The sequence below is a fragment of the Poromitra crassiceps genome (assembly GCF_964638095.1).
Source record: "Poromitra crassiceps genome assembly, chromosome: 6".
In the NCBI taxonomy this organism is placed as follows: Eukaryota; Metazoa; Chordata; class Actinopteri; order Beryciformes; family Melamphaidae; genus Poromitra; species Poromitra crassiceps.
In genome coordinates, this window is record NC_139627.1 from 4,373,028 (window position 1) to 4,401,000 (window position 27,973).

A 27,973-nucleotide genomic window follows, 5' to 3' on the forward strand; every position below is an offset into this window, starting at 1 on the left:
AAATCAGGGCAGACCACATAACATTTCACTCAAACCAAAACAAAAACAAAAAAAGGGGGAGGGGTTGTTTTCTTTTTTAGCTTTTGAGTTGGTATAGAAATGAACGTGCGCCAGGGAGGATGACATCACTATTGACGTCATCACTGATGACATCATTGCTCGAGTAACATCACATCATTAGGTAATTAGGGCAATCACCTAATTAAAAAGTCCGGCTCCATCAGGTCACCCACACGGGTGCTCTTCACACCCCCTGAAAGTTTCAGCCCGATCGCACGTAAAACGGCAGAGCTGTGGCCGGACAAAATTCTGCTCACACACACATGGACACTTCTCATTCTTAGTAGTATAGATTGTGCAGGACTTTGGTCAACCCTGGTTGTTTTGAATGTGCCCTATAAATAAACTTGACTTGAATATTGTCACCATTTTCACATTCTATTCAATCTTATAATTGAAACTTCTGAGATCAAAATCTAATTGATTAAAATGTGGGCATTTACCACTACATACAGCAATAATCAATCAAAGAATCATATCATATTTAGAGACACATAAAAGAATACAGACAAAATATATATATATATAGTAATAGCGATTTATTTGGTGTCAGCTTTTAGCTTATTATTAAACACTTCTCATTCACCAAATCAAACAACCTCCATCTTGGAACAGAAGACCGCTGCAAAAGGTATGTACAAATTAATTAATATTCAGTTAACACAATGTTGCAGCATTGTGACAAACGTATCTTTTTACAGATAAAAAATAAACAATCCTTCACATTTCACTCCATTTCAAAACTAAAAGGTTCATTTGAAAGCTCAGTATATTTTCTAAAACGTATGATTATTTAAGCCAATCTTCTCATCTTCTTTGATAACATTGTCTTGCAAATCAAAGCAGTTGAGGCACATGGACACCAACATGTTTCCAATATTACTTAATAGACCAACCTTGTTTAACTTAACTCTTAAGTGCACAGCCCCTATGATTAAATTAGAAGCAAATGGGTGCAATATTCTAAATTTACAAAAAACTATTGATTTCTTTAAACAGTGCAACCACCCCAAAATGGATGAGAACGTGCAGATTATCCTTTAGTTCACTGCCCAGGTAGCTCATAGTGTTACAATGGGCTTCTCGGGTCGCTCATAGTGGTTTGTAGGGTCCGATTGGTCCCGCTTTGCACCGGTTTGGACCCCGGCAGTCACAAATGGATGAGTGAGCCGTCTATTCGTCGGTGAAGGTGATCACATCGTAGTGGATCCCCTGCTGCTGCAGCTGCTCCAGCTGTTCAGGTGTAGCCTCGGTATAGATCGTCTGGGACTGGGCCATGGCTGCATCCGCTACTGCTGGGAGACGGCAAAGATCGCACCATGTCAGGCAACTAAGGAAGAAGCTAGATGTTTCACACCAGAACAGTGGTTGTTCTTTATAAAAAATATATTACTATCCACTTCATTTGATTTGTTACATCAATTGTGAGGTGGCTGGTGGCTCTTGACACTTCTTACTATGGGTTGCGTACAATGATGGTGATCTAGAAATTTAAATCTATTCCACTGTTACACTCATAGCAAGTATATTATATATATATACTGTATATATACATATATAATTAAGTATATTATATATTAATAAATAATAACATTTATTTATATTGCATTTCAAAACCAAAGTTACAAAGTGATTCACAACAAGTGGACAAGTGGAAGGAATAAAACATGTAGCGCAAAAATAAAAACTGAAGGTACACAGCAAAGAGTTACAATTACATCTCAAAAAGATACAAATGCAACAGCATTATGGGGGAAAAAATCATCAGTGGTTAAATATAAATGGATACATTCAAATCAATTCATTGGACATAATGAGTCCATCGAGAGAGAGCCGACCTGTGACAGCCGAGTGTGCAGCCGCCTCCAGGGCTTCAGGATTCACTATCTGCTGTTCGGAGCTGATGGGTAAGTACTGGATCTGACCGTCATGGCTGACAGCAATCTGGATAGAAGAATGACACGGAGTCAGCCGTTTGAAAAACAGCTCTGCACAGTTCATTCTGTGACTGTAGAGTGCTTCATGTTAGCTGCCTCACCTGCTGCTCTGGAAAGCCATCATACTGGATGATCTGTCCATCTGCCATCTGGTGGACAGAAGAGCAGTTACATTACAACAAGGCATGATCACCTTCAAATATACGCCTGAATCAGGGAAGGTGGCTTCTTCTACTTGCCTGTATGTGGTTGCCATCTGTTAACACCACATACTCCTGAGGCACCCCGTCCTGCGAGATGATGTACTGGACCTGGGAGAGTACAAATGTGACAAATATGTTGAGATGATGATGATTGAAGAATAAGGAGGTCTTTGTGTTTTTAGTTGTTTTACTAAATAGTGCATCGACCCCTTAACCCATTGATACCTGATGCAGCATTTGCGTGTATATCGCTCATTTGTGTGTGTATCCCTTTAAGACCGCGAAACGCGTGATGCGGTTCACGGTCTTAAAGGGATACACACACAAATGCTGCATCAGGTATCAATGGGTTAAAGGAGAATTCTCTCGTGGCTGCCCACTGCCCCTCCACAGGAGAATCAGTCCTACTCATGAACTCTTTGAACCCCAACCTTCCAGCTGAAGGATTGTCTCCCTGCTCAATTTGCCACCCAGCTGCCCTAAATGCCCTATGTACTGTACATTCAACAGTGAAGTGGTACAGTCTACAAAATGGCCCGTACCTCAGTCACCTGGTTGTCCCCCGTCATCAGCTGTTGAACGGTCTGTCCATCTATGGTGGTTATCTGTTGGATGTATGTGCCCTCCTCCTGATCAAACCAATGTTCAAATTAATGCATTTGGATATGAAACTAAATGCACAATCAGTATACTGTATATGCCAAACTGGTTTTTAGAGAAGGAAGTTATGGCTCATTTCCACCACATGGAACTGCATTGTACGACAGTATCCAGAGACAGTAAACACGATTCTGCCTGACCAATCAAGTCGTCTGCAGTGTTTTCACGTCACCGTATGGTACCGGGTCCACAGCCCTGGAACCTCGACAGAGGTGGTACTAGAAATAGTACGACTCAACCCGGGTTGTCCCAGTTTTTGACCGGTGGAAAGCTACAAAAAAAAGCGAGTCGAGCCGGGCGGAGCCGCGCCAAAGCCAGCGGTGGAAATGGGCCATTAGTTTACAAGTATGTCCAATATGCTGTGTGCAAGCTGGTACCTGGTCTGATAGTGCCTGTTCTTGGGAGACAATTATATGCTCCTGTCCAAGGGCCTGAAGCTGCTCTGGGGAGATGACCGCATGGCCAGCCTGCAGGGCTGTTATGCACAGAGAAAGAACACAAACACATTCAGTTCAAAAAGCAACGTTTCTGCTGAGCAGAAGTGGTAGTATGCTCAAACTACTGGTGGACTGTTCTTTGCAGAGGTGTGGTGAGCAGAGGCTGCAAATGCAGACAGGATCATCTCCCACGCCAACATCTTCAGCCCCCCTTCCTTAGGAAAGAGGGAAGGCTAGTCATCTATATCCACACATCAGCACATTCTGCTGTATCTGTAATGTGAATATATATTAATGGGCTAGGGTTAATATATTGCTGTCAATTGACATATCCACTTTCTTTAGTTTCACATATCCCTCATTGTTACATACTGCATATACATCTACATATATTTATAGATGATGGAAAATATTTCCTATTTTAGTATGATTTTCCTATCATAAATATTGTGCACTCATTTCTTCTTTGCCTCAAGACATATACACACACCAATGTGCTGTACTTTATTTTCCATTTGGCAGACACTTTTATCCGAAGCGACGGACAGTATGAGATTTTAATAGGTTCTCGACTCTTTTACTGCAGCACCCAAAACCACTCAAAAAAATGTGTGCTTCTCTCTCCAGGATCATTTGGATTTTCAAGTCATTTTAGTTGCACAAACAGGAAGTGAAAGCACTGTTTTATGTCTGCGGTTACTTGTTGTGTGACTATGGCTCCCTTACACTGCAGCGTGGCCATGGCTTGCTCATGGGAGACACGACCCTTGCGGGTGGGGGGATCCTGGTTGTGGAGTCGCTCCATGTGGAACTTCAGATGGCCGTTACGATTAAACCTTAAGACAGTGAAGGGAAAAAAGCAAGAGGGGCTCATGAAGTTTGGTAACGGATTTGAAGGCTTGTGCGGTGATGCAAATGACATGCAGTCCCACCTTTGTCCACACAGCTTGCAAGCAAAGGGTTTCTCGTTGGTGTGGGTCATCATGTGTCGACGCAGGTCTTTCTTGTTTTTGGAGGCGAAGCTGCAGCTGGGACACTTGTGAGGGCGTAGGTAGGAATGCAGCTCCATGTGGGTCTAAAACCAAATCGGATAACAATCATGGTCAGAAATGAGCAAGTGTGTTTGGTTCAAAACCAAACGACTGCATCCAAAAAATATTGTTGGCTGCGAGTTTCCAGCAGTGAGAAATTATGATAAAATATAAAAAAAATATTAATAATAATTAATAAATTATTAACACATTCACTGCCAGCCGTTTTTTTTTTTACTGTAAGTAGCTTCTGCCAGAGGTTTTTTTTGAGGATTCTGGCTCATCTTTTGCGGTTTCGGCTGAGAGCTTTGATGAAGCTTTTGCGATTCTGGTCTTATTTATGCTGCGTGTTTCAAAGTGTGTTCCACCCGTAATCTATTATGCAAATTTGCAATCCCTCACCGCCAGCAATCAGCGCGAAAGCGAAAGCGTTTTCGCCAATCCATTCTACAGTATGAGAATGGTTTCATCGCGCGTTCCCCTGCAGTTTTGGCTCTGCTTTTTCTAGTTTGGAGAGCACTGTCGCCACTTAGTGGGTCGGTGGAATGGGTTGTACACGTTCGGTGGCTCCAATAATTTTATAGGAGACGTGGGGGGCGTTGATCCACGTCCCACCGTCAAAAAACTTTTTTTTTTTTTTAAGCCGAGATATCTCGTCATTGGCAGTCAACCGTTGGATTTTGTAAGCCGAGATATCTCGTCAATGGCAGTGAACGTGTTAAAATAAATTAAAATAATACATTCATAATAATATAAATATTAATGGTAACATTTGCGTTTATTTGCTACTATCCAAGGCAAAAAAAAATTACACTCAACAAATGCATTCGGGCTTTGTTAGACTTGTGTGGTTACAGACAGTGATGCTAATCGAATGCTGGATGTGTGTCTGAGTGGGACCCCTGCTGGAGAGTATTAGAAACTGACCTTGACGTCGGGCCAGGAGGTAGCGATGAAGTCACAGTCGGGACACTTGAAGGTGTTGGGGTCCACGTGCGCCCTCTTGTGGTTCTCCATGTCAGAGCGGCCGTGGAAAGACGCCATGCAGATCCGGCAGGAGAACCTCTTGGTGCCGGGACCCGGGGAGCTCTCTGGCGAGGGAGAGGCTGGAGCTTCACTGCTCAGCTGAAAGTAGACAAACAACACAGTCAGAGGGGATAGATATGAGAAAGAGAGAGAGAGAGACCTTTAAACTCTTAAAAACTTCTAAGATCCCACAGTTACCTCCACCTGCTGTAGGACACCATCCGCCAGTGCCGAGGTAAGGTAGTACTTGTCACTTTTCAGGCTCTCTGATCCAGAGACTTCAACAGCCTGGGAAGGGCTGCACTCGCCATTGCTGCAAACACAACAGCGATATGAAACTGGAGACTGTTGAAACGTCATAAACTGTACGCTACTTGATATGCAACGGTTGACCCATATTTGCAGTATAATTGAAGTGCCTAAAACTCACGGATACTGAATCGGCTCCACCATTATAAGATGAAACTCTAACTGTGCGTTCACACCAAGGCAGAAAAAAAGCTTCACTCGCACAAATTTAATTTCAAATCGTGTCATTAGCGCCGTGGAAATTTGCGTCACTCGCGCCGCCCAGGGCAAAATCAAATCTACTCGCTCGTTTGCATTTTCTATACATGTAATCGCGTCACGGGAATTTGCACCCCGGTGTGAACAACCAGTAAATGTTTTTTTTGTTATACATTTTTCATTTTGTTTCACAAGGAAAAAAGCAATTGATTAAAAACAAAACAAAAAAAACAACGGTAAAAGTTAACATCTTGTCTGTTTCTCACAGAACAGCCTGGAATGTCAGCCTGGAATGTGCAAATGCCCAAATCTCACAGATAACATTGACTTGGCAAAAATAATAACTTGTCTTCTAGAAGAAGGTGGTCACCTCTTATTATGCATCTCTTTAGAGTGCAAGAACTCTTCCACACGTCTTCCACGGTGTCCTAACTGGATAGGGATCGGACTGTGTTACCTGTACCCACTAGGGCTGTGGATCTCTTCTTCTTCAGTGGCTTGCTCCACCACACTGAAGTCCCCTCGTAGTCCTCCCTCGTAGGCCTCGATTGCGATCTGGGTGAGCTCGCCTGATTCGGAGGTGGCCGCCTCGTAGGCCTCTTGGACCACCGTCTCGCCATTCTCAGACACGTGGAAGGTCACCACCTTCTGGGACTGGCCCGGTGTCGAGGTCACCTGACTCCACGTGGTGCCCTCCAGCACCTTGCCGTCTGACTTCAGCACCGCCACCTGAGGGGTATACTTCGGCCATGTTCACACCATTTAGCTTTTATTCCAAAATACAAGCACCTTTTCGCCCACATTAAAATCGATGGAAATAGCTGCCGCCCCTGGCCGCTTTGGAAGTAGAGCAGAAGTTTCGGAGGAGCAATTGCACCTACCTGTAAGGAGTTTCCAACCAATTCCCGGGCGTTGCTCATATTCAACAGCAGGTCAAGAGCATTCTGGGCTGACAGGTCAGTGGATTCGGCTGAGGAGGACGTGGACAGAAGGTCAACTGACAGAAGTTACCAGAAATAACAGAATCGTCTTTTGCGGTGGCGTCACTGACCCTGTTCGTAGATAATGGTGGCGTTTCCCAAAGCATCCTGGGAGACTGTGGCATTCTCCATACACTGCATGGCTTGTAGTGTCTCAGGATCCACTGCAACCTAATGCACGCGTGCAAAGACATCGTCTCTCAACACCACAAACTATAACACATAGGTGTAATACGGTCTTAATCTACACATACGTGTAGCCGGTCTTAATCTCTATCAGCCTTGAGATAAATAACAGACTGCATTAAGGTTTTTGCGCACACAGTGCATTTATTTTTCCCGTATGCGTTTCTTTTAAATCCTAAAACACAGACGAGTCAAACAGCTCGTAAAAGGCTATTGACTGATGTGAAAAACGCCGAAAATTGAACCTGTTCCGAAAACTTCAATGACGGACGAAAGTTTCGGAGTCGTGAGTGACACAACATGAGGTCATATTTATTTTTAAAACGTGCGACAACTTCCGACAAAAAATGCGAACTTGATGTGCAACAGCCTTTACTGTAACACATCATCCTGATAGACTCACAATGGTGTTCTGCAGGTCCTGTGTGTCGTCCTGTTGCTGTTTGAGCTCCTCGATCTGCTGCAGGGTGAAGAAGGGTCTGCGGTACTTCCGAACCGGCTCCTCGGGGTGCAACACGCACCATTCATCAAAGGCCTCCGGGTGGCGACACTGCACATGCAGACGCAGGTTCTTCCTGTGCTTGGTCATGAAGTGGCACATATCGCAGGAGAAGGGCTTCTCTCCTGTGGCGGACACAAGCGTATATAACACAAGTGTCAATTTTGTGAGTATTAACTATTATTAGAATATTAAATATCAGGTGAACATGAAAATGCGATCATTTTAAATCAACTTTGTGAAAGCCATTTTAGCACACTGACCGGTGTGCTTGATGGCCAGATGGGAGACCAGGAACTCCTCCTTGGAAGTGCAGTATTTACAGTAGTCACACTTGAAGGGCCGGTCGTTGGTGTGGGACAGCTGATGGTTGAGCAGCAGCTTCTTGTTGTCACAGGTGTAGTCGCAGAACTCACACTTGAACCTGGCACAAAGTGGCACATACACATTTGAGAGTGATTCATTATGACAATAGAGAGAGAGCCAAAGTGGAACGTCACTTCCTGCTTCAGCACTGTACCAGAGATTTTCATCCGCCATTTATTTTCCCATAGACATTTCGTAAAATGCTTATAAAAATTGTTTTACTTGGTCAAACCAAACGGTTCAGATATATTTAGAAACAGGAGAGACCACATAACATTTCACTTGGACCAAAATGTAAAAAAATCGCAGATTTAAAGAAAATACTTTTTCCGATGTTGTTGTTTTTCTGTTTTGGTCTGAGTGAAATGTTCTATGGTCTCTCCCGATTCTAAATATATCTGAACCGTTTGGTTTGACCAAGTAAAACTATTTTTATAAGCATTTTACGAAATGTCTATGGGAAAATAAAGGGCGGATGAAAATCTCTGGTACAGTGCTGAAGCAGGAAGTGACGTTCACTTTGCCTCTCTATAAAACACAAACACTAAACTGTATGAACAACATTAACTCATTGATGCATCTAACTCTACATTTCTAATAGGGAGAGGAACGCTGGTTTGACTGAATGAATAATGGCACATGAGAACCTTTCCACAAACTCCAGGTTGCATACAATGACTGTATGAGGATTTTGCTGAGAAAACCCAGGTGGACTAGTGCAAGTGAACTGTTCTGCCATGCAGGTGTCAGCACTTTTCAGGCACTTTTAAGAACTTTGATGTACAAATTTATTGGGCGTCTAAATGTTTCTCAGAACTCGAATATCATGCTACTAACCAACCCTGGTATTAGTTCTGTCAGATACCAATCACATATGTGGAAGTTTTGGTATAAGTGCCTTTTATAGATATACTGTGTATTTGTGTGTTCTCTGAATTGTTGTCTGTTGTTATATCTGGACCCTGTGTCTGCAAATAAAGTTGATGTTGTTGTTGTTGTTGTTCTAAAAGAGGTGGAGACAGAGGGAACCTGTTGGATACTGACTTGCTGTCTCCAAGACTTTGGATGTGGGTCAGTAGGTGCATTTTGAACGTGTAGCGCTTCTTGAAGGACTTGCCGCACTGTGAAGACAGAAAAGCAACAGCAACTAGAGATAAGGAGATGATGGGACAGGAGCTACAAACTAGAGCCACCCACAAACAAGAATGATTTGTGCAATCACAGTCCTGTACAGTCATTTGGATAAAGCCATCCACCAAATACCATGTATAACACTGTCTATTACAAATACTACATCTAGGGTTTTTCCCCCCCAGGATTTTTACATTAATATATTGCTGTTAAATTAGTTGCAACACAATGCCAGCAAAATCATGAAACATAGCCTCAATGATCTGCTTTATACATTAATTTGGTCCAGTTTGGTCGCTCAGTTACACAAGACATGTAAGAAAATCCTTCTGGTAGACTGGTAAATTATGCATCTGAAAACCCAGGAGGAGGAAATAACACAAGCATCTTCCAGTGGTAATAGAACATAGCCCCAAAAACTATTTTAAAAATGCATTTTCACAAAGATGTTCTTTCTACATTGGTTACTTGTAACCAACCATTCAGAATAGCTTTGCTATGCTTGTCATAAAGGGCTATATATAAATAAACAAACTTGAACTTGGAAGAGTGACAGAAAAAAATTACTATATTGAGGTATTTGGTCAAAAATATTGTGATATTTGATTTTGTCTATATCACTCAGTAACCTTGGGAAGCAAGCTGGATTCTCTCGCGAGATGTGCGGTTTGGTTTGTGAAAACAAACAATACTGCCCCCATCTGGCAATGTCAGGTTAATCACTCAGCCCTAGATTGTAACATTATCGCCTCTTCCAACCTGACATCCCACTCTATTTGTATAATTTGAGCACCGTATCCCCACAGAAACTAGGCACTCTCTTTGTTTTGTTTTTATCAGGGAGAAACAGGTGATAACATTACAATCCATCTTTTTGTTGTCTTTCCTCCAATTCCTCCGGCATGTAGTAACTCATAACTGCCAGTAGCCATTCTGTGTGAACGGCCTCTATACATTTGGACTTTTCACATTTAAAGAAAGTGCTTCTGATTTGTGTAAAGCTTGGTCAGCTGACCTTATCGCACATGTGTGGTTTCTCTGCGCTGTGCGTCTTCATGTGCTGGGTCAGTCTCTTCTGCATGGGGTAAACCCTGTTACAGACGGGGCAGGGGAACTGGGAGACCTTGGGTGCCTGCAAGTGACAGAAGGAAAGGCTAGCAGCAGACTACTCCATTTACCCAGAGGAGAGTGGCAGCCAACCCAAAGAGAAATTAATGGACTGCAGTGCTTCTGCTACAGCATGAAAGCTGCATAACGCAGCGCTTTACTGGACATGCGGTTTCAGGTGAAAAGGCGTTAAAAAAAAAAATCACTTTTTGATCATTTTGAGACTATACTATGAAATAGCAATCAAAAAATATGGAAAGGTTGTCAATCTTACCAACTCTGTTTTTATTTTCCTGGGGGACGGAGGGGAGAAAAAAATATTAGTAACAATATCTTAAGACTTGTTAGGCACAACGTATTTTGTATTGGGAGTCAGACAGCTGGTGTACATGCTGCACGAGGCACTTACTTGTCTTTGTTGTGGATTGCTGAGTGGCGGAGGACATCCTTCCTGTAGACGCTGCTGTAATCACACGCCTCACATTTGAAGGGCTTGGTGCCCTCATGATTGAACATGTGCTCCTGCAACACATCGAGATGTTTGAGACACTACAGAAACGTGTGACTGTTTAGTCAAACGGAGGGGATCTGAATATCGTGGACCGTCGTTTTGCTGTTGTTAACTCACCTTGAGGGAGGACCAGCGTTTGCAGCGGTAGTTGCACTGGAGGCACTTGAAAAGCTCAGGGTCGTTTCCCTCGTGGGAGTTCACGTGGAAGCGCAGGTCTTCTTGAGAGAGGAAGCGCGAGCCACAGACCCAGCAGTTGTGAGGCCTCAGGAGCGGCTTGAGGGATTTATAGTATCGACTGGAGGAGAAACGAACAAGAGGGCAGCAATGAGCTGGTTTGTGAAAGCTATTAGATCATATTCATACGGGGAACGATGGTGTCGAGGAGCCTTACTTGCGATTGATATACTTCTTATACTTCTTGCGAAGGAACCGCTTGGAGGGTCGGCCTCGTTTCCTCGGGAAGAACTCCGCACTCCACATCTCCCCTGGTGGTTTATTTGACGAAGGGTCTTTGTTTTCAGAGTCTGATTGGCTCACTGTTGGCTCAGCCGTGTCTCCGTTGGGCAATGAAGCAGGGCCGTTGCCTAACCCAGAAGAACTTGCCTCCTCAGATACACTGGCCTCCACACTCATCCTGGGCTTCTTAGCAGCACTCTCTGCCTCTGTAACAAAACAAATATGAAGAAAGAAGGCTTTATAATATCAGCAATTTTACCGTTACGGTTAAGTGCTAGAATGGCTATAGAGACACAGTGGAGCGCGTCCTCGTTCAGAAACCACGCCCAAAACGGGGGAAAACACAAACTCCTGTCCAATCCTGGCGTTCTCCTATGCCGCGTGCATGGTCGGGTGTTGCACAAAAAGATCGTATATACGGAAGATGAACACTCCAACTTACTTCATTGACAGCAACATCCACATTTTTCTTCTTGCCAATTCTCAATGGCTTCTTTGTTTTCCTCGGGAGTACAAAAAACTTTAACTGGCGATTTTTTACATTTGTTGTCTGCGCAGCTTTTAGCTGTTTAATTCAAGGAAAATGACGCTGGTGTGTGGAAATGAACTGAGCTTTTCCCCCGTGATGGGCGTGGCCTGTTTCATGCAGTGTCTCTATTGTTTTGCTGAGTCTAAACCAACCTTTGCTGCTGCAGTCTTCCTCCATGAGGCTGTACTTCCTGGGGCGGCCAACCTTGCGGCGCGGACGCCCCTGAGAGGAGGAGGAGGAGGAGGAGATGGGAGGAGGAGACGTCCTCAGAATGGCTGGAGGTCTTCCCCTACAATCCTCATCTGCCGGGTTATAGTCACTGTCCTCTGGGAGTTTAAGCAGAAGAGAGAGCAATATGTGAAGAGAGGATATAGTACCTGAAAGTTTATGAATTGTTTGTTTTTGACTGAATCCTCCACTGACCTTCTGGGTCATCAATAGCCCCGGCATCCACAGCAGTGTCCTCCTCCTCCTCCTCTGCTTGATTGGGCTCTTTGGCCTTCACCTCTGAGGTCTTCTTCTCGCTTTTACGGGGCCGTCCGCGCCCACGCTTCCCCTGGGAATCTCCTGAACACCCAACATTGTCAAACAAACAATAAGCATTGTGCTTACACTGTGTAAATGAGACGTCACTGACTACGTTTACATGCACACAATATTCCACTATTATTCGGAAAATGACAATATTCTGAATTTGATAAGGGTCATGTAAACACCATATTCCAGTTCCAGTTCCGAATTTGCCCTTTTTCCGAATTTAGGATTTTCCGATTGACATCTGGGTTATTCCAGTATTATTCGGGTTTTCGGAGGATTCTTTGATCATGTATACAGCGCATTCGGAATATGGGTCTCAATCAGGGTTTTTACCGTAGTTTGCGATGCATGTTGCCTGTTTGTGGTCAACTGATGTGTGCTAGAAAGCTCTAGAACAGGCGATATAATCATATAATCCATCATCTGGCATGCAAAAAGAAAAGCCGACATTTCTGATCAGGAGGAGATGAGAAACATCGATTTAAAGAGAGAGAGAGAGAGAGAGTAGCCTATAGTACCCAGTGCCCACGGAAGTCCACAATGCTTGCGAGCCTGTGAGGTAATAACGTAGGCTACTAGCCTACTTTTTATGATGCGCAACACCTAACCTTTCAGCAGCAAGCTGCTCCTGAAATGGACCAAGTGATGCTCGTAAGAATAGTGCTGCTCTGTTTATTCTCAACAGAAAAACTCCGCGGCTCTGCCTACCTGCATCTCTCTCTCTCTCCCCCCCCCCCCCCCCCCCCCTCCCTCACATATCGGGGAGGGCGAGCTACGGCTGCGTGTAAACGGGAATATTAGTGGATTATTCGTTTAGTCGGAATATTGTCATTTTCCGAATATGGGCAAAAAGCGGAATATTGTGTGCATGTAAACGTAGTCACTGATAACCCACCGTAGCACCTTACCTGCGGAGTTGTTGAAGTGTCTAACTCTCATGTGGTTAATGAGCGTGTCTTTAGAGTTACTCTTGTATGGACACATCCTGCACTTGAACTGGTGGACAATCACGACCTCCATCATCTCTTCCAGTTCGGCCAGGTTAGGCGCTCGGCCTCCACGGCCTCCTGCCACCATCGACATCTCTGACTCCCCCACCAGCTCGGCCTCATCCTGAGGCCCCTGGGAGCCCTGGGGCTCCTCTTGACCGGGAGAGCACGGTTGGGCCGGCTCAGGCTCTGGATTGGAGGTGTACGTCCCGCTGCTGCTGATGTAGGGCCCAGACTGGCTCTCGCTGCACTCCATGTCATCGGGCAGACGGGCCGAACCCGCCGTGTCGGCCAGAGGACGGTCCGACGAGGAGCTTTCGTCGGCGTAGAGAGACGCCTCGGGGCCGTTGCTGTTCTCCGTGTAGCAGGAGTGCTGCGGCTGCTGCTGGGAGTGCTGCGGCTGGTCGGGGTCCTGGTTCTGCTCGTCATCTTCGTCGTCGTCGTCGTCCCGAGCCTGGTACTGAGAGCAACCCGGCTGTTCAGAGTCATCGTCCCGGGCCTGGTACTGAGAGCAACCCGGCTGTTCAGAGTCATCGTCCCGGGCCTGGTACTGAGAACAACCCGGCTGTTCACAGTCATCGTCCCGAGCCTGGTACTGAGAGCAACCCGGCTGTTCAGAGTCATCGTCCCGCGCCTGGTACTGAGAGCAACCCGGCTGTTCACAGTCATCGTCCCGCGCCTGGTACTGAGAGCAACCCGGCTGCTCAGAGTCATCGTCCCGAGCCTGGTACTGAGAGCAACCCGGCTGTTCAGAGTCATCATCCCGAGCCTGGTACTGAGAGCAACCCGGCTGCTCAGAGTCTGCAGACGCCACACACTCCCCACCATAGTCTGCCCTGTACTGCCGACTTGTCTGGGCCCGGTGGTCTGCGCTACTGTCGATGTAGCTGCGCGAATGATGCGGCCGCTCGCCATCGTCCACTGCACACTGGAGGTACCTGGCACTGCACTCCACCACATAGTGACCTCGGCTGGTGGGGTTTGAGTCGGCCCCGCTGCACTCCACATATCCAGGCAGGTCCTGGTCACTGTTGTCCCCGCTGTAGTCGGGGAAGCTGGACTGCGAGCGCGTCTGGTCGGGCTCCTCTCCGGAACACTCCGCGTAGGAAGACGAGGACTCGCCCGTCTGGTCTGGACCATCTGCACCGCAGTCCATGTACTGGGAGGGGTGGGAGTGCTGGGGCTGGTCGGGCTGACCGCTGCTGTCCCCCGGGTAACCCGAGTGTCCCGGCCGATCGTCGGGTTGGTCGGGGTCCAGGTTGCCTTGCAGGTCTCCCTGGTCCCGACAGGTGGATGTAGGGCCTTCTCCAAGAGCTTCAATGGCTATACGACTGGACAGGGCTGAAGATGACATGTGGGCTACCATAGGAGCACCTGCAGCAGACACAAACATATAGCTGAGTAATACACAATTAAAATGGGTCCCCATACTTAGTTGTGTGTTATCAACTTCAGTAGCTTTTAAATGACTTTCAAATCCTTGTTTGGTCAATATCAAGCTCCCTACAGGGAGATGAATCATCATTTTAAAGCTGTCATCTAGAGCCTTCATTCATTGTTCCATTCCATTGTTCATTGCAATGGAATGCCAAATAATGATTTTGGATGCAATACTTGGCTGTAAATTCAAACAATTTCAAAGTCTTCCACTGATTTTCGAACCATGGTGCTATTCTTTTTTATTTATTAAAGTTATTAAAGAGATACTAAAACAGTTTTTCCACTTTTTTTCTGCTGAGAATCTATGTATATGGGAATTTAATAGTGTTGTTGAAAAATCCTGACATTTCGTGTAAATCTGGGGAATTCTTCAAAAGAGTAACTAAATGTTTGGTGAAGTCTGACACCCAGTGGTGAAAAGCAGTGCTCTGAACTGGACGCCCTGGACCTCCCCCGATCGGCTGGTCCCAGGGGTCTGTGTCATCATCCTCTAAAGAGTACAACAGGTGGTGACGTCACAAACCAGGCGGTGACGTCACCAACCAGGTGGTGACGTCACAAACCAGGCGGTGACGTCACAAACCAGGTGGTGACGTCACAAACCATCCTCTAAAGAGTACAACAGGTGGTGACGTCACAAACCCACGGACACCACTCTTCATGCCCCAACAGGTGTCAGTGTCAGGCTTCAAACATTTAGGTTTGAGTTTTAGTATCGCTTTAACTTTACAAACATTTTTCAACGGCAGTTGTATCTATGATCAAGAAATGGATTGATGAAACTTAAATGAGAGTGCAGCAACCACAAGGAAGCTTACCATCATCTGGTCCTTGTAATATCAAATACTGGGTTGTTTCTGCACGCCCATCTTCTGCACTGGTAACAGCTATGCAACCTACAGACAGTAGAGAGGATCAGATGTCTACTCTAAATACTCAGCGGCTACTCTATGGCAAACTAATCAAAATGACGAAAGCTATATGACAATGGATAAAGTGGAATATCCATGGAGCACGACGCTTCTCGGCTTTCTCTCTTCTCCTGTACCATTCATGATGTCCGGGCCGATGGTGGACTCTATGATCTTGTCTATGGCAGAGCCCAGGTCTGAGGAGGTAGAAGCGGTTGAGTCAGACACCATCATGGCTCCTTCAGACGCGGCACTGGAGTGGACCAGCACTTGGACCGAGCCAGACACCAGCACCGACTGAGTCACTGTGGAGACGCTGGACACACTGGTGGACTGGGCCACCGAGGAGGAGTCTGGGAGGTGCACCGACGAAACTCTGACATCTGTACTGGAGCTGGTCTCTGGGATGAACACCTGGGAGAAGGAAAGGACAAAAGACATTTACAAACTTTAAGGGTGTCCAAGGATGGGAAGTAACTGAATTACAAATACTCACATTACTGTAATTGAATAGCAAATGTTGTGGCTCTCCATAAGCAACAGAAACTGGACCAACATAAATTCACAATCATGTAGCCATTTGCAGTGAGCGGTCAGTCAGCAATGAAGAGAAGAGTAATCTGGCGTTACTTTGTACTTTTTTGTGATTTATTTTGTAATTTCTAAATATTCCAACTAAAATAATCTAGCTTGAACTCTGCCCTCTCATCCTTTTAGGATTGCATGAGAAAGATCATGTGCAACAACATTCTATCTCTTTAGTTAAAATTGGCTAAGTGGGTGGTGTCTGTGGGCTCGGTATGGCGGTGTGGTTCAGTCACGATTGTGATGTCATCAGTGATGATGTCATCAGTGATGGTGTCATCAGTGATGTCACTTGATTAATTGTGATGTCATCAGTGATGTCACTCGAGCATTGTTGTGATGTCACTTGAGCAACTGTGATGTCATTATCAGTGTCTTCATCATCATCAGTGACTTACTTTGAGTACATTTTTACACCAGTACTTTTACTAAAGTAAGATAACAGCAAAGTATTTTAGCACCCTTTCCCTCACTGGTGATATCAACAGCCTTCTGTTATGACTAACTGTTGTTGCTGTAATGCAGGGGTGTCCAAACTTTTTTGAATGGGGGCCAGATTAGATCATGTGAAAATGCCGGGAGGGCCATGGGTGCTTCTCGCATCATAGGTTCATAAAAAAAATGAATCAAAAATCACATACAAAAATGTACGCTAAAGATTTTGCTTACCATCTGAAAACATTAGTTCTGCATGTGCTGTTCCTACTTGGTTCCTGTACAAACTGTACGATAGTGCTGTCAGTTAGGTGAAGGGAAAACATGCAAATTGAACTTGCTTGATTAAGCAATACTGTGTGGAGGGTCACATTATAGTATATTTTGAGAGACAAGCCAAGGGCCACTTAAAATCTGTCCGCAGGCCGCAATTTGGACATGCCTGCTGTAATGTAATTGTCCTTCCTTTACCCCGAACTTTGACCTTTCCTTTCCCTTTTCCAGATGTAGACGGAAAGGGAGGGCGGCCAATATCGGTGCTAGAGCTGATTTGCACTTAGGCCTCTTGGCAGTAATAGACTTTAGTGTATTGTTGTTTTCTCCTACGCTCATAGGAGAAAAACCTACCACGAGTCCCTCGGAGCTCTGTCCCACATGGCAGTCTGACTCGGGGGCCTGTGCATGCGAGGCGGCAGCATCACTGCTGTCAGCAGACATGGCCTCTGATGACTCCATGCCCATGCCGCTTTCAGACGGCTGCTCCATCCCTGAGGGGCCTGCATCACTGCTGCTCTCCACCTCAATCTCCTCCGAATCCATAACCTGCCACAGAATAGACAGCAGAGCAGACATGTAAAAGCACCCAGTCCACCTCAAAATGTTGAGTGCAAGTCATCTTAAAGAGCTTATTAATAATAATTTCCTTGTTACTTGTACGTCCAAATATGGCTCTTTCTTCATTTGTGAGCATCAATTCAGTTTTAAGACTTTTTTTTGTAATGCCAGAATGAAATGTAAAAGAAGTGTTGCCTTAAGATTAGGGGTCTGCATGACAGGGCTGGCTGGACTTGCACTCAAAATACAGTAAAGAAACCACATCTACATTGAAGACTTAAAATATGTGTATTTAATCATCATAACAATTCATAATAATTGATTGGATTTATATAGCACCTTTATAGATACTCAAAGCGCTTCACATAATGGGTAGGGGAACTCAATTACTCAACTACTGATGTGTAGCACCAACCTGGGTGACGCACGGGCACAGCAGCCAGTTTGCGCTGAGAATGCTCACCACACATCAGCTATCACAGTGGAGAGTTGAGGACTGAATGTGCCAATTAAGTAATGATGAGGGATGAGTAGGTGGCCATGATTGAAGGAAGGCCTGTGTGGGAAATTAGCCAGGGCACTTCTTTTAATGACCGGTTTAATGTCTTATCCAAAGGATGGTGCTCACACACAGGACAGAGTCCCCCTGTCTCTGTGGTGGGGTGCTGGGGCATTTGGGAGATGATTCATGAGACCAGACGATGCTCCCATCCAAGGAGCATCTTAGGCCAGACCTGCTCAGCTTCCCCAAGAAAGCCAGTGATCACTGATGTAAATGTAATGCAGGAGTGGTGCTATGACTTGTATGCCTTATATTGCGTCTCAAATTAAGCTAATCAAATGTAAGACTTCCATGGAATGCAGATACCTTGATCAGAAACAATAAAGGCATTGTTCCCACTCCTTGTGATTTTGGTTATGGACACAGATCCTTGAGTTTGAGATGATGGGAAATGTAACTTATAATACAGGACGCTTTGCTAGGGTACACGGTATATGTCCTAGTAGTTTGTGAAAGATTGCAATGCTTAAGTACACACTGCATACTGCTCACCTGCCACAAACTCCGCCACTTCATTTTATAACTCATTATAATGAGCTATAATTCCCTTAAGCCATGGCATACGTTAGTTAGGCTTTGCCACATGCCTCTTGCATTATCACAAATCCGTATGTGTTTGATACCCATTAAGGGGCACAGTTCATGTTTGGGTTTCGATTTCATTTGACAGCAGACCTTGCACACCTCGTAACGTCACTAGCTCAGTGGAAGCTAAACGGGTCAGCTAGCATGAGCTTAGCTAGCTAACCGCTACGTTGTATAATGATGCCTATGTATGATGATGACTGATGATGTTTCAAAACGGAGAAATGTTCCGCCCGCAATAGTGTTATATTGCGGGTTTTGGATAGGGTAAGTATGTCGAATGGAGAGAGGGTAACAAAGTGTAGACAACGCCTTAGTGTAAACAAGTCGAAGTAGTAGTCGGTGTTGTTCAGCCTCCGACAACATTACCCTTCACTGCGCTAACGCTAGCTAGGTACTAAATGGGCCTAGCTGCCCTTCGTCCTGCCTGTCGCCATTTTCCACCAACCGCTTTTTACACTCAGGCATTCTGAGAGCTCTACTGGGGACCTCGAGGGCTTCAGGCTCCCGTACAGACCGCCCAAACGCTGTCCCTGAAGAAAATGAGAAATATTTTCTGACTCTGGCACAACAATCGCCGCTCTTTCTCCTTACCGTATATTATTTGCGTGTTGAAGTGTATCCCTCGCTGTAGACACGCTAAATAGAAGAGAGATTTGTAAGCGATAATTGTTTCTTCATTCTAGTCGGGCGCCATGAGTATCTCCTCCTTGCTTCCTGTTCGTCCACCAACCGGATCTTGTTTATTATTTCTGTTGTGTTGAAAAGTGACTTGTGTTACCTAGCTAAATATTTAGCATATTACGCACACATTTCAAACTGTGTTGTATTATAGTTTGGGGCGTCATGGTTTTTTAAGCTCTTCAGTAAATGTGTTTATAGACGATTTGTGGACTAATTGTTTGCAGAGGTATTGCGCAATTTGTTGCGGAGTAATACATTATGAGCTGGATCGAGTCATCCAGAGTAGTATGAAAATGGTTTATTTTATACATATTTTATATCTACACCCCTTGAGCTATGTGTCTATCTTCATTTGTGATAACGTGGGTCACAGCATGTTGCAGGCGTGTCTAAAACAATCTAAAGTTTCTATTTCAAAGCTTGGACAAAGCCCCCCCCCCCCACACACACACACACACACTCAACAATTGAACCAAAATAGTCTGATATTATTATTGACATACATCAGACTATACACCGTCCAAATGCATAGAAAAGGTCTGCCTGAAGTGATTTGTTTCTGACTGATAAAGTGGGAAAAACTGTAAAATTACCCCAAAACTATCACCGAATTATCTATTTAAAATAACACATTTTAGGCTATTCTATGTGATGTCCTTTCAATAACTTGTGTATTTTCCCCCCACTTCCATTTACTGAGCTTTCCCTGAAACGGTTTGGAGCCCCCCTGGGGAGGCCCGTCTCCCACTTTGAAAACCCCTGTCTCTAAACCATCTATCAGTCAGTTGTTTATGAAGCGTGTGTGGACACACAAGAGAGATTACTACTAAAGTCTGCAGTTCTCACATAATTTTTTATTGGATTTCAAATTTTAACTTTAATACAAAACATATCATTTTATAAATAATTTCAGTGAAGGAGACATGCAATGCCATCCAGTGCAAGTAATTGGCCATTAAGCCATTTTCAGAAATACACATAGAATTATAAAACAAACAAGCTTTTGAACACAAAAATAATATTATACTGCTATAAATACCGGACTAATTAAATACTTTTGATGTCTGAACCTGTCAGACATAGAGAAATTATTTCTTTGCAAACATGGCATCTGATCTGATGCAGACTGTCGTTTATGGGTCTAACATTTTAGGCCACAATAACCTTTCTGTTCACAGATAATCGGACTGAGGGCGAAGCAATGCCAGCAGATGTCACTCACACTTCTCTTCCCTGAAGTGAACCATTGAGTTGTTTGTCGGCCATTTGCTGTATGTTTTAGAAAAGGCCCACATTAAATGTGGCCAATAATTCACATCCTAGAAAGCACATACAAATCATACAACAGGTGCTAACTGTATACACAAACATTGCATCACATTCTCCTTGTCCCCTACGCAGGAGAGAGAAAGGTGGCGCCCCCACATCACAGTGGTTCTCCAGCCCGTGAGGATCTGTTGATCTGCCTCTCAGTAGTAGCGAGAGCCTGAGGGGTCTGAACACTTCAGGATGTCGTACTTCACGTAGCCAACACGGTCCACCTGTCTGCGGGAGTTCATACGCCAGTAGAAGCGATCCCGGCAGAAGTAGAGGTGACCTATAACGTTGAAATATTCAAGTTAAAAATAATAGACCAAACGATGAGGAATGTTACAAATATATCCTGTGATTTGGCTGTACAGGTTATAGGCTATGGTGAAAAAATATTTAAAAATGATAAGAGATATTTACCGTTGTACGTGAATACATCATGAGCATCATTGGGGACGCCGCCAAATACCAAATCTGTGTATCGGGGGTATCCTTTGTCGATTCTCTGGGCCTTCACGTCAAGCCTGTTTAAACACATATTCGAGAATGTAATGGCAAATTATGACAAAAAAATAGCCCATACTTCATCACACATGTTGATAATGTTCTGTAATGCTCTAGGGCAGGGGGCCAGAACCGGCCCGTCAGAGAGTCCAATCCGGCCCACAGGCTTTGACTTTTCAAAGTGTGACAATTTTACTCAGAAGTCCTTCAATCCAATGTGATGCACTTGTGAAGGATAACAGGTACCAGGTTTCAAGTTAAAATTGTAGCCTATTCCATGTTTTCTGTATTCATCACTAAATGGCAAACTATTTTCAGTAGGCTACTCCTTTTGCCATCAATTGTAATGCACAATTACAGACAGTTGATTTGATCCTTTGTTTGATAAGCTTATGGTAGATGAGATAATAACCCTACTGTATGTGAAAACGTGTTCTTAAAATGTACCTGTAATTCTTCACACTAAAAGAAACATGGACCATTTTAGAGGTGCTGTTATTCATAGGTTATTATGCATTGATTCTCTTTGTCTGGCCCACTTGAGAGCAAATTGGGTCGCATGTGGCCCGGGAACTAAAAATGAGTTTGACACTTCTGCTCTGGGAGGAAGGAGGGCTACACAAAAACACAGTAGTGTGTGTGGGGGGAATGGATGTTTCACCCAGATCCAAATTTTCTAGTTTGGTAATTTGAATTGACAATCTTCCAGTGATGAGTCTACTTCTCCAACCGCTGCCGGTTTGCACAAATACATTTATTGTAGACAAGGGTGGAAGTATTACATTTACTCATGTTACTACTGTATAATTGAGTAGAAGAGAAGAGTAGCCTGACTTTACTTTGACTTAAGTAAAATATCAGCAGAGCAACAATACTTCTAATATAGTAGGACACTGGTCCTCTTTCCACCACTGATTGTAGGTCTAAGTCTAACTCACCTCCAGTAGTTCTAAGTCTAACTCACCTCCAGTAGTTTTAAGTCTAACTCATCTCCAGTAGTTCTAAGTCTAACTCACCTCCAGTTGTAGTTCTAAGTCTAACTCACCTCCAGTAGGTCTAAGTCTAACTCGCCTCCAGTAGGTCTAAGTCTAACTCACCTCCAGTAGTTCTAAGTCTAAATCACCTCCAGTAGTTCTAAGTCTAACTCACAAATCACCTCCAGTAGTTCTAAGTCTAAATCACCTCCAGTAGTTCTAAGTCTAACTCACCTCCAGTTGTAGTTCTAAGTCTAACTCACCTCCAGTAGGTCTAAGTCAAACTCACCTCCAGTAGTTCTCCCCACTGAACAGCAGGACTTTCCCCTTCCCTCTCTGCAGCGCCCCCTCCACCTTCAGAACAGTACTGGGCATGCCAAGCTTCTCTATGCTGCGGGGACCCAGAACGCTCTGCCCTGTGTACACCCAGAATCGAGTCCCTGTGGGCAAAATGCAAGAAAAATCAATCATGTGTCGATGATTACGATGATCTGTGTTAATGGTTCTTCTATTCCAAAATATACATCGTGTAAAGCTGCGTTACCCGAGAAGAAGTACAGTTTCTTGGTCAGAAGGTCCTCGAAGGCAGTGTCGATGACAGCCGGCACAGCTGGCCACCTCTCAGACATGGAAAACGGACCCTTGAGCCCTCCGTTTTGCTTGCTGGACATCTTCCAGTAATGTCTGTTTGGATCAGCCAACAAATTAGCACAACAACACCGACGGTTTGCATTCATGTTGTGGTGCAAAAAAAGACAAGACTCGGCTGCTTGCTTACCCGTCCAGGAAGAAGTGCAGGTCGTTGTCAATCACAGTGATGGTGTCAAACTTGTTCACCTTGCAGGCATCTTTGGATGGATCCACAGGGTGTGGTGGTGTGGGTTCTGTTGGAGCCAAAGTTTCAGGCTCCTCAGTATTGTATGGGGAGGCGGTGGTGGTGGTGGTGGCGGTGGTGGTGGTTTTGGGCTGAGGAGGAGTGGGGTCAGGGCCTGTTTTGCGTCCTGAAGAAAACAAATGGCTGAAATTAGAACCTATTCATTCATTGTTACTGGATGTGATTGTAATGTCCGGATTACACTGTAACAAAGTAAGAAAGTGCGACAGTGTTGTCATGATGATGTACCATAAAGATACTGAATGCCTTCGACGTCATCTTCGTTCAAGGAGAACTTCTCTATATAGCTGTACATGGGGAACATGAGGGCCTCTCTGATGTTGGAGTGATCCAGGCCCAGGGCGTGTCCAAACTCATGGGCCGCCACCAGGAACAGACTGTAACCTGGGAGACATGAGGATAATTGTTATTGAATGATGAGAATATAGCATTTCCACTGACTCTACTTTGTCTGTTTTTTCACGTTACTCACCCTTGTCAGGGCAGAAGCCCCACTTCTTATCTTCATCATAGTCGTTGGTGGTAGCGCACCACAGCTTGCCATCTCCTCGTCCCTCACTGGTGCAGGAGTCGTACGTCTTACCCAGGAACTTAAAGGGGAAGTGGCACGGCTCTCCCTCAGCATTTCCACCACTTACAGCGGTGTCTGTCCAAACACAGAAGACATAACAATAAGGAAACAAGCCAACATGATGATACTAGCGCTGAGGAGTGATTTATCTTGAATCATGCGCTTCCTGCCGCTCACCTCGACTGGGGCAGAATCCGTATTTCTTGTCCTTGTCAAAGCTGTCTGTGGTGGAGCACCAGCGGTATCCGTCCTCGCGGCCCTTGGTGGTGCAGCCGTCATATGTCTCCCCCAGAAACACAAAGGGGAAGACGCACTTGGCCTCATCGCTGTTTCCTCCATATGTGTACAGAACTGTTCGGGTAAGAAAGAGACATCTGTCAGCATGACACAAAGCAGACCTTTGGCCCTACACAGTATGATGCCTCCAGATAAATAGATCAAATGTCAATCTCACGTACGTTCACTGGGGCAGAAGCCAAATTTCGTGTCCTTTCCATAGTCGGCTGTGGTGGAGCACCACGGAAAGTTGTCGGTACGACCGTCGGTGGTACAGGTGCTGTATGACTTGCCCTCGAACATGAAGGGGAAGTGGCACAAGGCACCCTCCGCATTCCCATAGCGAGTCTTCACAACTAGTGGGACAGCAGAAATCATACATCATTTAATTGTCATTCGTAAACTGTACACTAGGGGGAAGCATTGTCCCATGAATGATTGAGTTAGATCTTCTAGGCTAGGGCATGGGTGTCAAACTCAATTTCATCCCAGGACACATCAGCATTATGGTTGTCCTCAAAGGGCCGGTTGTAAAGCTAACGTGATATAAATGTATTATTGTTCTTTAGTAATAACTTAATTAATTAATAACTTAAATTAATAACTTAACTAGATTTGAAAGCAGAATTATAGGGAAAACAATGGCAAACAGACAACTAGTAGCCTAAAATTTTATTTAATTTAACAATAGCTATTTTTAGCCGTATTGCGGAGAATTGTATTGTGCAAATTGCATTCTTTGCTAGCTCTCGTGGGCCACATAAAATGAGGTGCCGGGCCGGATTTGGCCCCCGGGCCTTGAGTTTGACACATGTGTTCTAGGGGGTCGGTGATTACCTGGTCCTTTTCCCAGGGTCCAGAATTCATCATCGTCAAAGTGAGCATCTCCCTGCATCCCCTCACCAGGAGGATAGGCATGGGCCAGAAGACCATCCTTACCATCAAATGGGTATCCGTCTCCATGGTCTGGATAGACAATAATGAAACACCGACAATATTACACATCAAGAAAGATTTGTTTTTATGCTATTATTTTTTACACTGAAGCTAAATACATACATACCAAATATGTGACATAAAATGTATAAAATGACACACTGTAACCACCTACCGGCTTTGCCAAACGACACCATGATGTCAGCGACCCCGTTATAGAGGCGGGTGAAGGTTAGAGGTGTCACATCACTCCACACCTTGAAGGCTCTGGCAAAGGCATCGTCAGTCAGACTATCATCCATGTCTGGAGAGTAGTTCAAGATCCTGTGGAGAAGAGTGGCAACCAGACTGTATTCAGATGCTTTACAGATCATCACTGAGAAGATACACAGCAGCATATCTCCACTGGACACTTCTAGATGTGATTGTGGGCATTAAATAGCACAAGCATTATAACACCAATAAGTTGTCACACAGAGCACTCTATTTGTCATCCAACTTAAAGAATAAGGGATGGCCGTTCTGGAGTGGTCCACTCACCTGTAAGTGATGTCATTATGGTCCCATTTGAGGTCTCCCTCAAAGGTCTTGTAGCTGCGCACGTCAGGCACCCCACAGCGAGGCCGTCTCATGGCGTCCAGGGTGGACTGGTCCAGCTGTCCCGTCTCGTTCAGCCCCATCTGCCTCTGCATCCTCTTCAGAGCCTTGGCGGTGGACACCAGGGATTGAAAGCCACTGCGCTGCAGCGTCTCCATGTAGCCAAACTTCTTCAGGTAGCCCTGGAGGAGAAAGCGTCAAAACCACAGAAATCAGAACAGGTAGATGATTACATTCTGGGAAAGGCTGTATAGTGAGGCTAGATATTCAACTTCAACGTTTCCCCTTAAAGAGTGGTAGTCTTTGATACTTTTTAGACCTAATAGTCATGCATTTTTCCGGGCCATACCCTCTGACCCCAGGTGCATGCCATGACTCGCCCTGCGTGTTACCTGCACCAGCCTACACTCGTATAACTTGCATTTTAAAATAACAGTCGATTTTCTCGCTTCAGCATTATGATAGACAGCTCAGTTCTTACTGAAGCATCTTTACTTCACAGCTCGTACACTGTTTTGAGAATGCTAGAGTAATCTTTCATGACAAAATGATTCATCTGCTACTCACATCTGCCAGTTCCATATCAGTCATGTTCTTGAGGACATCTCCCGGGAAGGTGACGAAGGTGGATTTGAGGGGAACGCTCCATGCATCCTGCGAGTAAATCCCCAGAACTACTAGAACTAAAGCGCAGCCGCATCTCATGGTGAGACCTGGATTTGCTGCAAAACGTAACAAGAAGTTATAGTCAAAAGCCTATCAAGTGTGAACAAGTTCTCAGTTGAACAAACAAACAAACAAAAGCTTCTCAGCAGAAGGTCATCGGTGTTCTCCCAGTGTTTGGACTGGTGCTTCTTGTTATCGTTGTGCTTTGTGCCCTCAGAGTCATGGACCTGTATTTATGCTATGTAACGTCTTAGTCACTTAACCTCGCCCCCGCTTGAAACAAACCTCAACCCTCCCACTTTGGGTCTTGACAAAATACATGGGCTGAATGGACGTGGGGGAAATTCCAAAGTATCCACATTTAGTCTTACCCAACAGCTAATGAGTGATGTGCTAATTGTTCTTTTTTTGGTGTATAAGCCGGAAAGGGGGCGGTGTTGATGACGGCAGTGGGGGCTATAGGACGGGCCAATTACAGCAAATTATTATAGTTATGATTATATTATAACTTCATCAGCAAAGTAATGCATGCTGTTTGGAAACTCGGACAAATGTTTGACATTGAATGAATTGGATTGATTGATTGATTGATTTAATTGATTTAAGTGTCATGCACTCTAGGTGCCCAACAACCCTCATGGGTTGCAAGGCACATACAACAGTAAAACAATGGTACATTTAAAATACAAGTCACAAGACAGCAATATAAAACAATGCAGTTTCTAAATAAATGGTTCTGTCTCTGCTCCCATGCTTGACAAATACAATTTGCAGTGAGGAAGATTCTTGGAATTGGAATTCTGATCATATCAATTCTGTAGGAAATAATCACTATAGAGCATCCAAAATCTTTCAAACTCTTCATAAACCATCATCTTTAGACGCTCAATGTACATTATCACTGTCGTCATCGTCATCGTCTTCATCATTTTGAGGTCAGTCATTATTCTAGCTCGTGGGAAAAGCACCACTCCACATGTATTTTCACCTGAAGTGTGTCGGCTAGACGAGTGTTGCAAGATGTTCTCACTCGTCATAAGATCCAGTCAGACACTTCTCCTATTTCTGAAGTCAAAGAAGGACTAATATAAAGGCTTTTGGTTCCAGCTTTTCCTTCTTCCTTCTTTTTTTTTTTTATTGTTTCCTCTTTATCCCGAGTTGCCTACTGAATGAGTTGTCAAATTGGGTCAAGCCCAAAGTAGATTCACTGCAGAAACATTGGAAAACATGCTGCATCTTATTTCCTAAGATGATAAGCCAACAAGTCCAGGCCATTTTGACTGAGGTGTCCCAATTTCAAGTGTGTAATAATAATTCACTGAATTGGATTTATTGCAAAATATAGTAACACGATTAGTATTGCAATATTTTTTTGGCAGTTAAAGTTTTAGGGAACCATCTGCTCCATCATCACCACCGTACACCGAGCTGACGCAAAGCAACGCCTCCCCCGGCTTGCTGGATCACCAGAATGACCAAATCACACTGGTGCAATGATTGATTATCACACCTTATTAGGCCATGAGCAGGCCATCGCAACACTGATGGCTGTATTTTTCCTCGATCTCGTTTGTCGCTCTGGCTATTCTCTGCTACACAACGGTTTGAGGTGTGTAGCAGAGATAAGACATTTTTGTCATCTGTAATATGTCCATTTATGTGCATACGTTGGTCTTGTGGGGAGATGCGAGCGTCGAGGTGGTGTGGGCAGCGGTGGCTGTGGTTATTACGTGTTGCTTGAATCTGCTTCATTGTATCTACGCCAGCAATATGATGACTCACTTTGGTTCCCACATGAATGACCAAAGCTGCATATGGGGGCTTTTTTTCTCTCTCTCTCTCTCTCAATGAGCACAGTGCTGACATGCCTTCTGTCCTCGCATGCATGTTTACTTAGTGGCTGCCCTGCATTTGAGATGTAGAGAAATGTTACAACTCTTTCTTCAACTGATCACTTAAAACACACATGTCATATACTGTTGTTTGGTTTAGTTTAGTTCAGTTCAGTTTGGTTTGGTTTAGTTTGACAATTGTGAAATAGTGCATTGTCAAGGA

At 44.6% G+C, this 27,973-nt stretch overlaps 2 protein-coding genes across 9 annotated transcripts; both read right to left on the minus strand.

Annotated features, from left to right (window-relative positions):
* Positions 1-607: 607 nt before the first annotated feature.
* LOC310778552 (zinc finger protein 335-like) lies at positions 608-19,233 on the minus strand. 8 transcript variants are annotated; one of them, XM_083639021.1, is made up of 28 exons: positions 19,099-19,233; positions 17,151-17,345; positions 15,641-15,917; positions 15,411-15,488; positions 13,072-14,526; positions 12,050-12,193; positions 11,779-11,952; positions 11,033-11,303; positions 10,759-10,936; positions 10,540-10,652; positions 10,405-10,423; positions 10,039-10,155; positions 8,937-9,013; positions 7,790-7,950; positions 7,431-7,651; positions 6,913-7,012; positions 6,743-6,831; positions 6,319-6,590; positions 5,553-5,667; positions 5,256-5,453; positions 4,230-4,372; positions 4,024-4,133; positions 3,238-3,335; positions 2,752-2,829; positions 2,237-2,308; positions 2,099-2,146; positions 1,899-2,004; positions 608-1,355 (listed from the first exon to the last, which is right to left on the minus strand). In XM_083639021.1, the coding sequence occupies exons 2-28, from the start codon at positions 17,340-17,342 to the stop codon at positions 1,234-1,236; spliced, it is 5,028 nt and encodes a 1,675-aa protein (XP_083495147.1). In that variant the 5' UTR covers positions 17,343-17,345; positions 19,099-19,233; the 3' UTR covers positions 608-1,233. The 8 variants fall into 8 exon arrangements, with proteins under 8 accessions (XP_083495147.1, XP_083495145.1, XP_083495144.1 ...); XM_083639019.1 differs by having other exon boundaries at positions 2,743-2,829; XM_083639018.1 differs by having other exon boundaries at positions 2,743-2,829; positions 6,319-6,602.
* A 789-nt stretch (positions 19,234-20,022) lies between these two features.
* On the minus strand, positions 20,023-26,110 carry mmp9 (matrix metallopeptidase 9). Its single transcript, XM_083639033.1, has 13 exons — positions 25,820-26,110; positions 25,196-25,434; positions 24,831-24,979; positions 24,557-24,685; positions 23,902-24,075; positions 23,621-23,794; positions 23,345-23,518; positions 23,101-23,256; positions 22,756-22,978; positions 22,522-22,661; positions 22,267-22,417; positions 20,920-21,023; positions 20,023-20,785 (listed from the first exon to the last, which is right to left on the minus strand). The coding sequence occupies exons 1-13, from the start codon at positions 25,955-25,957 to the stop codon at positions 20,658-20,660; spliced, it is 2,079 nt and encodes a 692-aa protein (XP_083495159.1). The 5' UTR covers positions 25,958-26,110; the 3' UTR covers positions 20,023-20,657.
* Positions 26,111-27,973: the final 1,863 nt, after the last annotated feature.